The following is a 17,378-nucleotide window of genomic DNA, read 5'->3' as shown; positions in this document are numbered from 1 at the left end:
ATATATTGATGTCAATTCATGTAATCGTCAAAATATGGTAATTCAACTTCATCAAATTAAATTCAAGACTGAATTAATTCATCAAAATGAAATAAATACATCAAAATATAAACATAATTTCTAGATGGGTCTAAATTAATGGTTAACCTTGTACGAAATATCTAAATATGAAAAATGTTAACTATGTTTATCTTGAAGTATTAGAAAGATTTAGCAAACAAGCATTACTGATTAGTAATATGGAAGTTTTTTTGGATGTAATATTATTTTAAACTAGTGATGTTTTGATTCCATTGAGATTTGAATGGATTTTGACTATAGATTAAATAATCAATTCAATTTTTTTGTAATATTCATGATATTTAATTATTTGGTTCTGAATTTTTATATTTTGTGGAGATTAATTCGGTTTTATATACCTAGTTAAAAAAGTTCGGCTTTAAATACACTATAGTTTTTTTTTTTGGGGTCTTAATATACTCTAATCTTTATCTTCCTTATAAAGGAAACTATATTTTTAATTAGAGAAAAGACCCATTTTGATATTTGAGAAATTATTAAATATCCATTTTAGTTCTTGAAATAAAATAAAAGCATTTTTTAGTCTTTAAGAAAAATAAATCGGAACAAATTAATTCTTATATAAACCACAGTTAGAAAATTGGGATTTTTTGTTAACTTATTCGATGACTCATCAACTTAATTCTCATACATGTAATTTCTATATATATAAAAAAAACAATTAAGTTTTTGACAATAATTAAAAATAGATAATTAAATCCCTAACAATAATTAAATGAACAATTTAATTCATGCAACAAAAAGTTCACTAAATTATAATATAATTTAAAAAAACAATGTCAATAATATCTAAATTAAACTATAACGGTACCCAAATTGATATAAAATATAACATATAAAAAAAAGGTATCGACATGTGATCTTATTCTTATCCAATTAATTTCTTCTAATTTGTTGATTTAATTTGTGTTTGTCACTTAAATTTGAATAAGAAAATCACATAAAATTGCAAAGAACAAGAACAAAAAAACCCACAACATGACAAAGTAAGAATCGAAAGTTCCGTCAATGATAAACAAAATATCCACACATCGCAAAGGCCAAATAAAAAATTCACATAAAATAGTGACAACAAAACAAAAATCGCATGAACAGTACATGAAATCGCACCTTCAAAAACACGATTAGAAAGAACAATAACACACCTTTACAATTGCGAGGGCGAAGAAGAAAAATATGAGAAAAAAAGAAGAAAATGCAGCTTCTGAAACAAATGACAAAGACGGTGAAAGTTACATTCAGAACTGCAGATCACTATGGAATCAAAAAGGTTTCTTAGACTTTTGGTTTCTCTAGATCAAATAACACTAGAGTTTATTTTTTTTCTAAATTAAACGAATAATTAAATTGTTCCGATTTATTGTTCTAGAGGACTAAAGTGTGTTTTTAATTTTTTTAAGGACTTAATTGGATCTTTCAAAATTTCTAAGGGACTAATTTAGCTTGATTTTTTTTCTAAGGGATTAAAAAGTAATTTTATTTTTCTCAAGGATTAAATTGGGTCTCTTAAAATTTCTCATAGATCAAAATGGGTCTTTACTCTTTTAATAATGAACTTTTTTTATAATGTCTTATATCTTTACTCTCAAAACTTCTTTTATTTTTCTCAGGATTAATGGGTATTTACCAAAATGGGTTTAAATTCTTTATAATGTTTTAACTATTACTGCAAAAAATATTTAAATATTTTGAAAGATACACAATAGTTGATATAAAATTAGGAACCAAAAAAGAAATCGACAAGTTTTAAGGGATTAAAATTTAATAATTTTTTTTATAAAAGGTAAAAACAAAATAGTAAAATTTTATAGAGAACAACAACTTATTTAACCCTAAAATAATTTTTTTTACACCCCTACAAGGTTATTTATAATAAATTATAATTCATATATTAAAATTATTATCATTTTTATTCAGAAGATATAAAAAAAAATATTATTTTTAACTAATTGATTAATTACCAACGTTTATTACGTGTATTATTTACAAAAATATTAATTGTTAGTGTATTATAATTATTCTTATTTTTATGTTGATGATGATAAAAATATTAATTTTAACTAATTATTTATTTACTAACATTTGTGCATGCATGTTTTTATAATACATTTGTAATTAGTATAATACTATTATTTTCATTTTCATTTTGAAGACATAAAAGACTAAAAGTTAACTAATTAATTAGAGACAAACATTTATTTCGTGTATAAATTGTGTGTTCTAAAAAACAAGGTGAATATTATGCTAACTATAATTTTTTTAGATTCTAGTTTTGTTTTATATAATATTATTTTATATTTTCTAAATAAAAATGATAATAAATTTAATTATACATTATTATAAAAATTGTATACGGTAGTAAAATATATATTTTTTATTATGTAGAGAATAAAATAATTTTTTTACATTTTGTAAGGATTAGAATAATTTTTTTTTATTTTGCAGGAACCAAATTAATATTTTTTTAAAAAAATTTGCAAAGATTAAATTTAAAATAATTAATCACTCAACTGCAACTAACATTATTAAACATTAGAGATTTAAAACATTTATATTTTGCAAAAACTTCAACTAAAAAAATGATTAAATTAAATTTCTTATATTTTATATATGCTAATTGCATATTACTTTTTTTTTTCCCATTGTTTTATGGGATAAAGTTATTTTCAAATCATTAGGAGCTAAACTTGTCTTAAAGTACATCACTCTCTAAAGCGAGTAAAAAACTTATAAAAATGAATATCAATTTCCTAAACAGTCGACGTTTTATTTTGAGTCATTTTTCTATAATTTTATGTTACCATTCTTTGAAGTACATTTTTTTAAATTATTTTTATTATAATTATGTTTTATATTAGACTAAATAGCACACAGTCTCTTAACTTAATTTTAGTTAACGTTTTTGTTATTTATTTATTTTTTTTTTCTTTTGATTTGACCATTTATTTTAATTTTAAGTGATAATTTTTAATCTTTTATGTTTTAAATTGTCAACAATGTTATTCTTTTTTTTATAAAAATTTAAAAAATTCATCAAAATTTTCAAACAAAACCTATAAAGTTAATAATCATATTCAATATAATGCAAATTTTATGAAATGCATAACTTAAATATTCAAATAAACTCATATTTTCATCTCCAAATTAATCAAATAAAGAATGAAAATATGATTTTATTTAAAGATTTAAGTTCTGAATTTGATGAAATTTGCATTATATTAAAGATAATAACTAATTTTATGGGTGTTTGAAAATTTTGATGAATTTTTTTGAAATTTTATAAAAAAAAAAGATAACATTGTTGACATTTTAAAACATAAAAGATCAAATTATCACTTAAAATTAAAATAAAGGAACATACTCGAAAAAAATAAAAGATAAATAATTAAAACGTTAAATGAAATTAAATTAAGGAATCACATGTGTTATTTAGTCTTTATATTATTAAACATGTATTTGAGTTGATTGATTTAGTTGATAAAGAGTTAGTTGATATTTTATAAGAACATGAGTTCAACTCTTGTTGCCTTTATCTATAGGTATATTTGTCGGTACTTTGGTCCTTAAGTCATACTCTAATCCTCGTAAGTATGATTTATAGCTTCTATAAATCCACCAGGATGTATCCAAGAAGGTTTATTCAACATGGAAGGAGAATAGTTTGGAAAAAAGAAACAAAAAATAACCACACAAAAGTATAGAGTAATTTGATTTTTCTTGGACATTTTTACATTATGGATTACAAAAGAAAACGTTTACATGATTCTTTCTCCAAGCAGAGGAATAAAACTTAGGAAGTTTTGATTACAACTTACACACTCATTCATGTATTTTTCTTTTTGCTGTTTCACAATTTCTATGGAGATTGTATTAGGGATGGAATGAAATCCGTTTAGTTGTGATTAACAAAGGGGGAATAGTTGAGGACGTAGAAGTGGTAAAGACCAACAATAAGCTTCTATCCAATGTCCCTTTGGTGCGATTTCCATTAAGATTTTCTTCAACATCCTAAAAGGAGCCATGACACCCCATTGTACCACACGACGAGATCCAAGGCAAAAACCTCGTCGCTTGTTCCCTAGCCGGACGCTGCTTCCCCTACGCCGTCGCAGCCGCCTCCGCGGACGGTATAATCCAACCAATAGGTTAGAATTTGAGAACATTGATATGGTGATAGAACCTTTCTTGAACATGTTATTAGGCACGGTAGTTTTATAAGTTATCTTGTGAAAATGGCATAATGCTTGACTCTTATATAGTACTTGGAAAAGGTATGTTATTCATAATCATCATAGTGGTCATTATGGCAGCAATTATAACAATCTTATTGCTTTAGGAATAATTGTAGTGTTGCAAATAAATAATGCTTGAAAGAAATTCCTTTCTAATTTTTTATTAGTTTAGGGTTGTGGTTCTCATCATTAAGGGGAGTAGGCTTGCAAATTATGATCATATAAATTGATGAGCTTTAGAGCTAAAGTTAAAGAATTACTTTTTAACTTCAATATAGTTTTGGTCCATGTGACATTTCAATTTTTTTTGTTCTAATCTCAGATTTTTTTTTGTTAAAACATGTCTGTAACATTTTTTCTTTTAGTCCTAGTTTTGATTTTATTTTTTTCATATGTATTTTTTTACTTCCGATATATTGGTTTATGTTTAATTAATTAATCATATATGATGGGAATTTAATTGAAACAAAATATTACAAGAGTTAAAAATATAAAATACTTACTTAGATTAAAACAAAACTACGAGGATAAAAATGAAATAAGTGTGCAAAAGATAACTTTTTTTTTTTTTATAAAAAAAAATTATAAATTGTGGTTATTTAGTTTTGTAGTTGGACTCAAGTGGTTAAAGACAAATCGTTCAAGAGAATTTGAATTTAAATTTAACCGAAACAATCATTGATCAGATATTATTACCCCTCAGCCAAATTTCAAATTATACGAACTCTTTTCTCTTTAGAACCAAAAGGTTAAAACCAAAAATAATATTGCAGTTATTTTATGAGCTATAATATTATACTTCCTTACTATATCTCTTTTTGTAGCACAAATAACAACTTAATCAAAGTGTGAACCGAGCAATAGCCAATACAATTTGCAATTCTTCAATTTGTGAGCTACTATTATTTGTTTGAATAATTATTCAATCTTTTACTTAAATTAAACAGGATTATAGGAATAAAACAAACTTACTCAATTACCACTGTGCTTAGACTAGATACAGACCACCCACAAACACTAAGGCCCAATGGAAAAGAGGCCCAATCTATCCTGGCCAACCAAACATAAAAATGACTAAATAATTTGAAGCAAATTTCAGGCCCAAACCAAATACAGAATCTAATTGGGTCAGTATGATTTTTGAGAAACATAAACTGAACCGACCCGATCACATTTGAATTGTTTTAGGGTATTTAGAAATTTTTTTGAAAAAATTGCATTTACCTCATTTGAGATCATCTTAAATGACACTAGCACCTTAGTTTTGAAAAAACACCCACCTTCTCTATACTTACTAATAAAATGCAAAGAAATTGATACTTTTTAGAAAAATGCAAGGAAATTGAAGGAAAAATGCTAATTAAAATGACCAACTTGAATTCCTCCTCATGTCTTCCAGTGGTGAGAGTAAAATCCTAAGTGAGTTGCAGCTTCTTGTTGTAAATCCAACAAATGATTAAAAATTAGGGCAAAAAATAGAAGTGGAAATAATAATATTATGATAGGAGGGGAAGGGTTGGAGTTGGAATAGAGTTTTGTGACTTGGAAACTCGACATCATCAACACCAAAACTAAGGGTAAAATCATAAAGTGCAAACAACAATTGGAGATCATAGCGGGGAACTAAACTCTGTTAAGAATCTCATTAGATAGAAGTATTTTAGATTTTATATAAGTTTCTATATGTATTCAGAAGTCTCTTTGTAGTGTGAACTTCTATATTTTTTGTTGTTCTTGAATCTTATGTATAATCATCTCTCATGCATCAATGAAATCTTATATTTTGGTTCAAAATCTATAACATATTCTGAGGGTAAGCTTTTTAAGCTCTCTATGATTAAAATTAGAATCAAAATTAAAATCTAAATTAACATGTTTGTCATCATAAAAAAGGGGGAGATTATTAAGACAAAATCTCAATTTAATATTTTGATGAAAACAAACAAAAAGTTAATTAAGAATGTTAATTATGATTCTAAATGTTATGTTAATTTAACTTATGTTTTTGAGTGTATTAATCAAAGATAGGATCCAAGCAAAGCAAAGAATAAATCAACATGAAAAGCAAAAATTTGAACAAACAAGAACGAAAAACATTCTTGACAAAATCTGAAAAACGGAGAATGTTCTCCAGGTCTAAGAATTATCAAGTCAGCTTCAAGAACAATCAATCTCCACTGATTAAAAGAAGATATTGCTTCTGAAATTAACACTAATATTATCAGTACTATCCAAGGAACAAACATAATCCATTCCAGTCAAATAAACGATCCGAATCACAAAAGAAAAAAGATCATGAATCAAGCAAGATTAAACAAGACTGATCTTTCTCCAGATTGACTGCCAAGAACGTTGAACGATCTTGAGATATGTAAGACATTAGAGCACCCTCAAGAACGATAAGGCAAACGTCCAGAATGATCAAGATTAAATCTCCAGATCAATTATCAATCTCCAGAATGATCGTTGAATCTCCATAATGATCAAACATTCTCCAGAATGTTCAACAATCGTTCTGCAACAGATTACCATCATTCTCGAGCCTATTTTGCAAGAATCAAAACTGCATATTAAACTAATGGCATCTGAAGAATATATGATCATTAAAACTCAAGAGAAGACTGTCAAGAACGAAGAAAATCAGTCCAGTCAACAGAACTCAAAATATTCAAAAGCTGGAACATTTTTATCATATAATTTGGTATTTGGTTAAGACTGACAAGAGCACTACCAATAACTCTTTTTGACCATCATTAAATGCCCTAAAAGCCTATAAAAAGGAAGACCAAAGCTCAAGAAAAATGTAGAAGTTCAATGCTAACAAGTCTCATTAAATCATTCACATACTTGAAATTCTCACTTTCTCAAGAAGAATCAATTTTGATTATATTTCAATATATTTTTTTTTTTATATTTGCACTGAATCTTTTATAAAGAATCTAATCTCAAACAAGAGTTCAAACATATCAGATTCTATCAAAACAATCATATCATCATTGTGTAAAACTCAAACTACAAGAGTTTAGTATAGTTTGAGTAGATTGTAAGAAATCCTTTTAAGGTTAAAAGGTAAAGTGTAAAGTCCTATCTAGAGACTAATAGAAGATTGTTTCGAAAGCCTTTCTGGGTGGAAAAGACTTGTTGTGTAACAGATCAAGGTTGATCTGGAGAAGTGGTGTAAACCAAGATTGTTCTTGGTTTTGAACACTTAGTGAAAATCTCACAGTTGTGAGGACTGGACGTAGCCCGAGTTGAGTGAACCAGAATATATCATTGTGTGGTATCTCTTCTTTTAGCTCTATTTACATTAAGTTTGATTGATTATCAAGTTAAATATATTGTTGATGCCATCAGTTTAATATGCAATTTTGATTCTTGCAAAACAGGCTGAAGAATGATAGTAATCTGTTGCGATTGCTGAACATTCTAGAGAATGTTTGATCATTTTGGAGATTGATAATTGATCTGGAGATTTAGTCTTGATCATTCTAGATGTTTTCCTGATCGTTCTTGAGGGTGTTCTGATGTCTTACATATCTCAAGACCGTTCAACGTTCTTGGTAGTCAATCTGGAGATAGATCAGTCTTGTTTGATCTTGCCTGATTCATGATCTTTTTTCTTTTGTGATTCGGATCGTTTATTTGACTGGAATGGATTATGTTTGTTCCTTGGATAGTACTGGTAATATTAGTGTTAATTTCAGAAGCAATATCACTAGTGCAATTAATCCTTTTTAGATTGGTTCCTATGTACATGTTAGATCGGTTACTAGTCCGATCTAACATCAAGCGTTGTAATAAATAGTTAATTATAAGATCGGCTAAAATAACAGATGTAACAAGTAAAAATAAAATTAATTTATTACATTGGTTAAATTTGAACCAATCTAACAAGTCAATTCAAAATTGATTTATTACATCGGTTAAATTTGAACCAATCTAACAAGTCATTCAAAAATTGATTTATTACATCAGTTAAATTTAAACCAATCTAACAAGTCATATTCAAAATTTAACTAAATTTCATATTTCCTTTGTTATAGCAATTAATAAATCAACTAAATATCAATTGCATCGTAGCATTGTCACAACAAAGATACATAACACTAATATAATTATAGACAAAATCGAATTGAACATCCTACTTGAGGGATCAATGCATGCTCATTGTTGAAAGAATTCACAGGTGGATAACGTAAGGGATCAACGAGTCTAACGTTTATATCATAAAGAACCAAATGAAACTTAAGGGACCAAAAGTGAAATTTAGCCTTTAGTAAAATGAAATTTATACCTGAGATAAGATGCCATTGCAGCCATCTTGGTGCAAGCCACAAATAACACTTGAAGCCTTTGGTAAATCTGCAACCAACATTCATAATTCAAAAACAAATACTAAACCACCAAATGGTAGATAATAAGGTAGATATAGATCAAATAAAATAACTTCCTCGAGTATCATAATGGGTTCAATATATCAAAATAGCCTATCAGTTTGAGGTAGTGTATAAGAAAAAAAAAAAATAATGACTTATATCTATGAATGCGCACACACAAAATATAAAGGTTTATAGAAAGAGGATCATGGCCAACAACAATTGAGAAAGATGCTTATAGTTGGACAGACACATATAATATTATCCAAATTAATCCTAAATTATTCCTATGATGCAACTCAGATATTTATAAATTAATCCTAAAATAGTTATTATTCATTATATAGTTGCATTTTCAAATCAATGCAAGAGTAATTCTGCATCAAACATGGCTCATTGTTTAAAGAGTAATGTTGCAAACATGCTACATGGCTCATAAAAATAGTTATCATCCACCTGTCAATTCTTATCCACCTCCATCACCACCATCATCAGGATTTGTTCCTGTCACAAATCCTCAGTTTCAGCCTCCACCTTCAAACACAAATTCTCAATCTCAAGGTAATTAGTGTGTAGTTAAAACTGGAATTTCACAAACAACACTTCAAACAACATTGGATTATGCTTATGGAACAAAGAGTGTAGTTTGTTCACAAATACAACAAGGTCGAAACTATTACAATTCATACTCACTTCAAAACCATGTTGCTTTTGCATTCAATAGTTACTACATAAAGAATCATGCATCAACTTTATCAATAGTTAATCCTGCATCAATCTGTGTGATCTACTCTTAAGTTGAATCAATAGTTATCTTTATTTCTTGACTCTTTCTAGTACTCCCTTGTTTCAACTTCTCATATACACTCAACTTTATCTAATGCTTTAATTATAGTTTTAAGTAGGCCACAACATAAATTTTACAGGTGCAAGCCAAAAGAATGGTACCTGAGTTCATTAATATATCTTCAGTCATTTGTGCCAATAATCTAGCAAGGTTATAAAGTTAGGATACTAACACTACTATTAGAATATTATGAGCTAGCAAAGAAATATGAGTTTGAATTATGACCGAAGCCTCAACCTGAAATAGAAGGAATCACTGACAATCCAATTTTATGAATAATTTTATATAATAAGCTCTAGAGATCAGAAGGGGGAAGCATCAAAATATTGTTTCAACTCTCTGAGTTTATTTATTTTTTCCAGAACAGCCTAAAAAAACTAAATGTTGACTCCTTGCTACTCAACGTGTCTTTACATTACAAGAATTTTACAATCATTTAAAACGTGAAATTATGTGTTGTCATTTTCTAGAGAAACAGGAAACATTTCACTTATTTTCAAAACTGATTCATAAGCTAAAACTTTCTTTACCACAAAGAATGAAATTCAATCTATGTAAAATGCATACACCAACAACAATAAAAATGGAGGTCTTTTCCCACTAAGTGGCGAACACTATCACAATGTCAGTCCATGTCACAATGATTCAACAATTTTATGTTGGTAGCTGACTTCTTAATGACAACCTCCTCTTTCTCTAAGCTTTGGATCAGATATGTAATGCAACAAAGGCAGAGTATAAAAATGCTTACACAAACAATTAACACTTACAGAACCTAAAAACAATCCAAGAGCACAACCAAAATATAATACTTACATAATCAGCAAACTTTTGGATGAGAGCCTTGGACATCTGTGTTGTCGCCACCAAATTAATTATCTGACTCAAAACTGTATTGGGTCCTACTTTGGTAGCTTGGATGTGAAGGACATCATGCCAATTGAATGTACCTCCAATGACAAAGGCATTGATCTCCTTCAAAACAGGTATAGACTCATTAGTCACCATACTCTCATTTACATAACTTGAGCCCCAGGTAACAATGGCATCAACAGGAATCTTAGTACTAAGAAGAACTTTTAATGTGTCACTTGGTTGAATAAGCAAGGAATCATTTTCTTTCTTCAATAGATCTACCATCTAGAAGAAAACAATTATTGGCAAGTTATAATTTGATGTTATGATGAAATCTCGATGATAAATATAATAACCTTCATTAATTTCAACCTAAATACAAGATAATCAACACATTAGCTGTTTCATCTCCATTTTCTTAAGAGTATAATACACATAAAATAAAAGTGTCACACACCTTTGTCTTTAACAACCAGTAAAGTTGTTGCATGAGTGAGTTTTACTAACTTCTTAATGGCATCGAAAGTCTTTCCCTTGGCTAGACATTCCAAATACTTGCCTAACAAAATAAATGTTATAAGCATAGCACTTCTTTCAAAGTATTTTGTAGACCAAAATCCAGTAAAAGCACCATATATAATAACACAAACAAAATAAACATATGATGTTGTAGTTCCTAAAGCAACCAGGACATCCATGTTTGTTGAACCACTTCTCAGAGCTCTGATAGCTGCTATGTAGAAGTGCTTTCCAACCCCAAATTGGATGACACTCACCAATGCCTACTTCAACCAAATTCATTCAGTCTAATATATTGTCAAACCATTATAACTGGATAATACATAATCAATCAGTTAACAATGCAATACATGACCAAAATAAGCAAAATCCACTTAGCAAAATCAATAAATTGAAACATTGCTTACATGTTTTTAGCAAAATCAATCCTAACTAAAAAATAGCAATCTATGTCTAACACATTCTCAAAGAATAATAAAAACTTGAAAGAGAACAAAAACCTAACAACTATCTAAAATCCAAAAATTAGAGTTGTTTTCTCAACCAAAAAATATTTGAATGTATAACTGCAAGTTGAGAGAACTGAAAGCAAGGATATGACTCCAGTTTTCACGGATTTGGAAGAGAAACATTTATATGGCAAAATTATACAACAAAATCAATAGCAAAATCCATAGCAATCTATAGCAAAATTAAACTTCTAAAATTACTAAGTAAGAAACAAGAATTATCAAAAAAATTACCATAGAAAGGAACAAATCTGTTTGGGAGAAACAAGAAATCGACACCTCTCGATAGCAACACTTCTCGGCAGATGGAAAGGGAAGACAAAGAAACTCGTTGCCGGTGCGGAAATCGAAAAACGTAGATTAGTCGTCGCTGGCGCTAAAGAGTTCGTGCGTGAGGGAGGGAGTGAAAGCAAAAATTAGGGCATACGAAGGTGAAGGTAATTCAGGAAGTTGGTTCTCGAAGGTGAAGTGATTCAGGAAGTTGGTTTGTGTAGATGAAGGTGAAAGCCAAAGAGTTCGCGCGTTTTTTTTTTTTTTTTTTTTTTATTTTTTGAAAAATTTTTGTTAGAATGGTTTAATTTAAGAGATCTAACAAAATTTATTATAATAATAAATTTTATTTTTATTTTTTTTGTCTTTGTTACATCAAGTGTATATCAACCGATTTAAAATTGCCGATGTAACAACGTTGATTTGTACTAATGTATCTTCTTTTGGTGATTGATTGTTCTTGAAGCTGACTTGATCATTCTTGGACTTAGAGAACATTCTCCGTTTTCCAAATTTTGTCAAGAATGTTTTATGTTCTTGTTTGTTCAGATTTTTGCTTTTAATGTTGATTTATTCTTTGCTTTGCTTAGATCATATATTTGATTAATACACTCAAAAGTACAAGTTAAATTAACATAACATTTAAAATCATAATTAACATTCTTAATTGACTTTTTGTTTAACATTAAATTGAGATTTTGTCTTAACAGGAAGTTCTTCTTCTCCTTCTTGATCATGCTATCGGTCGTCTTCTTTATGACAAAGTTTCATGAGGTCCATCAAGTTCTTTTGCAAATGTTTCCTTACATAATTGATTCAGGTTGACTGAGTTGTAAATTTCTAACATCTCCGACCCAATATATATGAACCAATCTAGATTTTTTTTTGTTTGGTTCGACTTGATCGGCTTCACCAATCAACTAAGTGCTCATTTGGTAACACATCAACAATTTTTTGTGTCCCACCGTGATAATTTTGAAATTACAAATTGTCAAAGTGAAGTAACACACCGTGAAAGAGACAAATCTCACGTAGAAACAAACACAAACACAGACTAAAACCAAAGTCTACTCGTATGTAAACACAAAAATGAAAGATGAAAAAATAGACAATTGCAATCAAATTGAAGAAAACCCACATTTCTAATTATCCATCACCCCAAAATTTAAAAGTCAAAATGGATAAAGAAGAGTTAATATCTCATCTCAAATCAGTAAAAAACATATCATTCTTCCTAAACAGTAACAAAATCTGTGGACAAACAAAAGTACCTAGACACATTCAAATACCAGTTTCAATCATTATACAAAAGTTCCTTTCAATCAGTACCATTATCAACTGGGGTAGACTTTTCAATTTCATCTTCCTTTTTTTTGATATCTTTTCTAGCTTTTGCTGGATATTTAATAGCATTGAGTTCAAGTTTTCTCAGAACAGCTTTGCCAAGATCAACACCACATATATCAGAGAGCCTAAGAAGGTAAAGCAATACATCAGAAAGCTCTTCACCAAGATGAACTTTTTCTTCCTCTTTCCAATCTGGAAGTCCCCTTTTAACCTCACCTTTCCACTGAAATATCTCAGATAATTCTCCTACTTCACCCACCTTCAAAATCACATCAAAATATATATATAAGATAATACCACCAAATCTTATGTTATATAACAGCATCAGCATCCTAGTTATGCATTCTATAATGTTTGGTTTCATCTCTAATGGTGGCGAAAACTGATTCTAGTTCAAATTAAGTTCAAGGTAAAGCATATATGTTTAGATAAATTCGAGTGGAAAACCATTTGAACAATAAATTTAAGTCTATAAATCAAGTTTGAAGGAAAACACAATAATGTTTGGATTGGCCGTGAAATTGGCAAAATCACAGTGAATCAAAACACACAATCCTAGCTTCAAGTTAGAATTAATTTTAGAGGCAAATTTGAATTAAAAAAAAAAAACCCAAACATCCAAAAAATTAATTAGAAGTGTTCAGAATCACCTTTGACTCACCTAAAAGTGAATCCAAACATGCCCAAATTAAAGTTAAAAAACACAAGGAAAGGAAACTAGTTTCATATGCTGTATAGTAACAACAAAATGTAATATCTTTGCATTGCAAAAAATAGAATTTGACTTGGGATTAACAAAGACAAAACCTATTAATATAAGAGATTAAAAAGTTTCAAGCTTTTTTTTTCTTACACATTAAAATAAAAACAACTTGCAAATAAAATAAAAAAGCTGTATAAAAACGCCAAACAGAATCTGTCATCGGTCAGGTAAATCTTCAAAGTCCATATTAATAATAAAATGCTTCTTCACCTAAAACACTGTTCCTTTTTCGTGGGTCATAAGAGACACTACAATACAAAACCCTTATAAAAAAAAATCCAAAAATAAAAAAATCAAATGATCATTCCCCAAAATATATATTATATGAAACCAACGAAGTACATTCAAATTAAAACAAGAGCAACAAGAAAAAAAAATAAAATAAATGAAATTTGATGTGAAATTATAAATAAATAAATAAAAAATACCATAGCTAAGAGAAGGTTCCTTGGGGTATGATATTGATCCCAATCTCTGTCTTTGGCGAACTGAGCCTGCAATTGATTGAGCATGCCAATGGATACAGAGTCTCCTTCGATAACACCACTCATCTTCAAAGAAAGAAAACAAAATGACCCAACGACGAGAGAGTGAAGAAATACAATAGAGAATAAGTGAAATGATGTTTCTTCTAAACAACCAAATAACTTATTTAAAACAAATAATAATAATTATTACAATTTTGCTTCCACACCCCTCAATTTACTTCCCACACCCATCAATTTTTTTAAAAACCCAAAATACCCAAACTACCCTTCCCTCTTATATTCACTTAATACCTTCATCTTCTAACTTCATCATCTTCATCTTCATTAACCTAATACCTTCATCTTCATCTTCGTTAACCTAATACATTCATCTTCAATCATCTACATTCTTGAATCAAGTAAGCAATCTTCAATAATCTTCAACACCATCTTCAATCACTTCAAGCATCTTCAATCAAGTAAGCAATGATGTTTTCGTTTTCTGGGTTTAACTATCTGGGTTTTGAATGTTCATCAATGGGTTTTGAATGTTCATCAATGGTTCTGAGTTTGATGGTGTTTTCTGGGTTTTGAATGTTCAGATACGTGAAGTGAAATCAAGTACGTGAACTCAGATCACATAGGTAGATGTGAACTAAGTTCACGTAAGTTGATGGAGTTCACGTACGTGAACTCATATCACGTAAGCAGACGTGAACTCCGTTCACGTAGGTTGATGGAGTTGACGTACGCGAACTCAGTTCACGTAGGTGATGGAGTTCACGTACATGAACACAGTTCACGTAGGTTGATGAAGTTCACGTACGTGAACTCAGTTCACGTATGGGTTTATGCTTGCCCCTATTGTGGTTTATGTTATATTGCTATGTTGTTTTGATAATGATTATGATTTGTTTATGCAAAAATGGTGCGCACAATGTTTACTGATAGAGAGGGTCGTGTTATACTCGACCAATGGACTGATAGAGAGGGTCGTGTTAGACCAACCGCTTCTGCACGGGCTCACCGTGCTCACCGTGAATTGTGTGGACAACGAAGATTACAGAATCAACAAGCAGAACATGCGCAACCAGAACAGGGGCAAGCAGAAGAGGCCCAAGCGGATGAGGCCCAACCTGAAGAGGTCCAAGCGGATTAGGCCCAACCTGAATCAGATGACGGATATCCTGGTGGTCCGGTTGACAGGTCTGTCCTAAGGACATATGGGGATCATGTTGCGACACGACTATGGGACGACGTGGTAAATTTCTGAATCAAATTAAATATTAAATATTTGCTTTATATTTGTTCGGTTAATTTATTTTAGGATCGCAGAGAGTTAAGGATTTTTAGCAATGGCAAAAAATTAAAAGAAGCTGTCATTGAAAATCAAGAGGTTGAGGAACTTGTTAAAAGTTCTGGTTTATATACATTGCTAAAATGCAGCTATGAGATGATCGACAAATGTCTAATTTCTGCCTTTGTCGAGAGATGGCATCGCGACACCAACAACTTTCATCTTCCAATTGGGGAGATGACCATTACTTTGGACGATGTCTCTTCGCTGCTGCATATACCCATCACCGGTGCATTCTTCAGCGTTAATATATTTAACAAGGATGACGCTGCAGAGTTGTTGGGTGAGCTTCTTGGGGTGAGTCTGGCTGCTGCATATGCTGAGTTTAACTTGACGCGGACAACCACTGTTCGGTACAGTTGGTTGCTTGACATATACCATCAGCGATGTGCTGATCAGCATTGGCAGATGGTTGCGAGAGCATTTCTTTTATTTTTGGTGGGTTGCACCTTGTTCAGAGACAAGAGTGCCTTCGCAGTGAGTTTTGCCTATCTTGAATGTTTCAGAGACCTCAACTCATGCGGGGGATATGCATGGGGTGATGCTGCGCTTGCTTACCTATACGACAATCTTCGAGAAGCGAGTATGGATCAGACTAGAACAGTATCAGGGTATCTGACACTATTACAGGTATTTGCGCTTGCTTTCCTGGTTTGATTTATTTCCTGATTTCATGGTTTGTTGCTTTATTGATTTATGAATATCTTATTGTATATGTGCAGGCGTGGGTGTATGAGCATTTTCCAGCATTATGTGCGAATTGTTGTAGACTATCTCAGATTTATGATAAGGACTATCCAAGAGCACATAGATGGAAGCCAAAACAGGATAAAGGTTTGGTTATTCCATTTAGGAAAGCACTGGACGAGATTGATGTTGATGGCATATGTTGGACACCCTACAGAGAGCATAGACTGAAGCGACCATTTGAGGTTGTTTCATTATTCAAAGGGTGGATACGCTGGGGTTCCAAGATGTATGCTCACTTGCCAGATAGGGTATTGCGTCAATATGGACATGTCCAAACCATCCATGGTTCACCTTTGGAGATAGTAGGTCAGACGACCACACCAGAGGAAATGGACATCATGTTTATGCAATACGTTGTACATGTAGTTGACGTTGGGGCAGTTGTACACAGACCTGCAGACTGCGCAATTGAGTACATGGACTGGTTTCGTCGGATTTCTCATCCATATATAATTCGTAGAGAACCAGTCTATTAGCACATTCGGTTGCAGAACCTGTCGATGATGATCATGCTTCAGAAGAAACAACGGTAAATTTATTTAAATTTAATTTATAACTTTATTAAATTAAATAGTCATGTAATTAATTAATGTATTTTTTAATGCAGCGTCGAGCAATACAAATTGCAGAGGAGCTTCTTGGTCAACAGCTGGTATTACCTGATGGCATCCCACTCGTGAATGAATTAATTTTGATATTGCGATCTCAGAGGGGTGGTGGTAGAGATTGGACTCATGTAGTGCCATATCGTAGGAGACATAGACAGACTTAGGATATTTACTTTCAATAGTTATTTTGGATATGTATTTTGGATATGTATTTTGGATATGTATTTTGGATATGTATTTTGGATATGTATTTTGGATATGTATTTTGGATATGTATTTTGGATATGTATTTTGGATATGTATTTTGGATATGTATTTTGGATATGTATTTTGGATATGTATTTTGGATATGTATTTTGGATATGTATTTTGGATATGTATTTTGGATATGTATTTT

The 17,378-nt window shown here is 30.4% G+C and overlaps 2 protein-coding genes across 16 annotated transcripts; both read right to left on the bottom strand.

Annotated features, from left to right (window-relative positions):
• Positions 1 to 4,271: 4,271 nt before the first annotated feature.
• LOC105851763 (copper-transporting ATPase RAN1-like) lies at positions 4,272 to 11,975 on the bottom strand. 15 transcript variants are annotated; one of them, XR_012162370.1, is made up of 6 exons: positions 11,654 to 11,975; positions 10,849 to 11,173; positions 10,353 to 10,676; positions 9,146 to 9,223; positions 8,608 to 8,675; positions 4,272 to 5,743 (listed from the first exon to the last, which is right to left on the bottom strand). XR_012162370.1 is itself a non-coding variant. In XM_012713502.3 (6 exons), the coding sequence occupies exons 3-6, from the start codon at positions 10,879 to 10,881 to the stop codon at positions 5,282 to 5,284; spliced, it is 507 nt and encodes a 168-aa protein (XP_012568956.1). In that variant the 5' UTR covers positions 10,882 to 10,950; positions 11,078 to 11,173; positions 11,654 to 11,975; the 3' UTR covers positions 4,272 to 5,281. The 15 variants fall into 15 exon arrangements, 10 of the variants coding, with proteins under 10 accessions (XP_012568956.1, XP_027188055.1, XP_073222302.1 ...); XR_003471747.2 differs by having other exon boundaries at positions 4,272 to 5,363; XR_003471748.2 differs by having other exon boundaries at positions 4,272 to 5,358.
• An 837-nt stretch (positions 11,976 to 12,812) lies between these two features.
• On the bottom strand, positions 12,813 to 14,430 carry LOC101508420 (uncharacterized). The gene is made up of 2 exons (XM_004492149.3): positions 14,228 to 14,430; positions 12,813 to 13,295 (listed from the first exon to the last, which is right to left on the bottom strand). The coding sequence occupies exons 1-2, from the start codon at positions 14,348 to 14,350 to the stop codon at positions 13,008 to 13,010; spliced, it is 411 nt and encodes a 136-aa protein (XP_004492206.1). The 5' UTR covers positions 14,351 to 14,430; the 3' UTR covers positions 12,813 to 13,007.
• Between the last annotated feature and the right edge of the window lie 2,948 nt (positions 14,431 to 17,378).

Source organism: Cicer arietinum, chromosome 3 (genome assembly GCF_000331145.2).
Source record: "Cicer arietinum cultivar CDC Frontier isolate Library 1 chromosome 3, Cicar.CDCFrontier_v2.0, whole genome shotgun sequence".
In the NCBI taxonomy this organism is placed as follows: domain Eukaryota; kingdom Viridiplantae; phylum Streptophyta; class Magnoliopsida; order Fabales; family Fabaceae; genus Cicer; species Cicer arietinum.
This window is presented reverse-complemented; position numbering and strand designations above follow the sequence as displayed.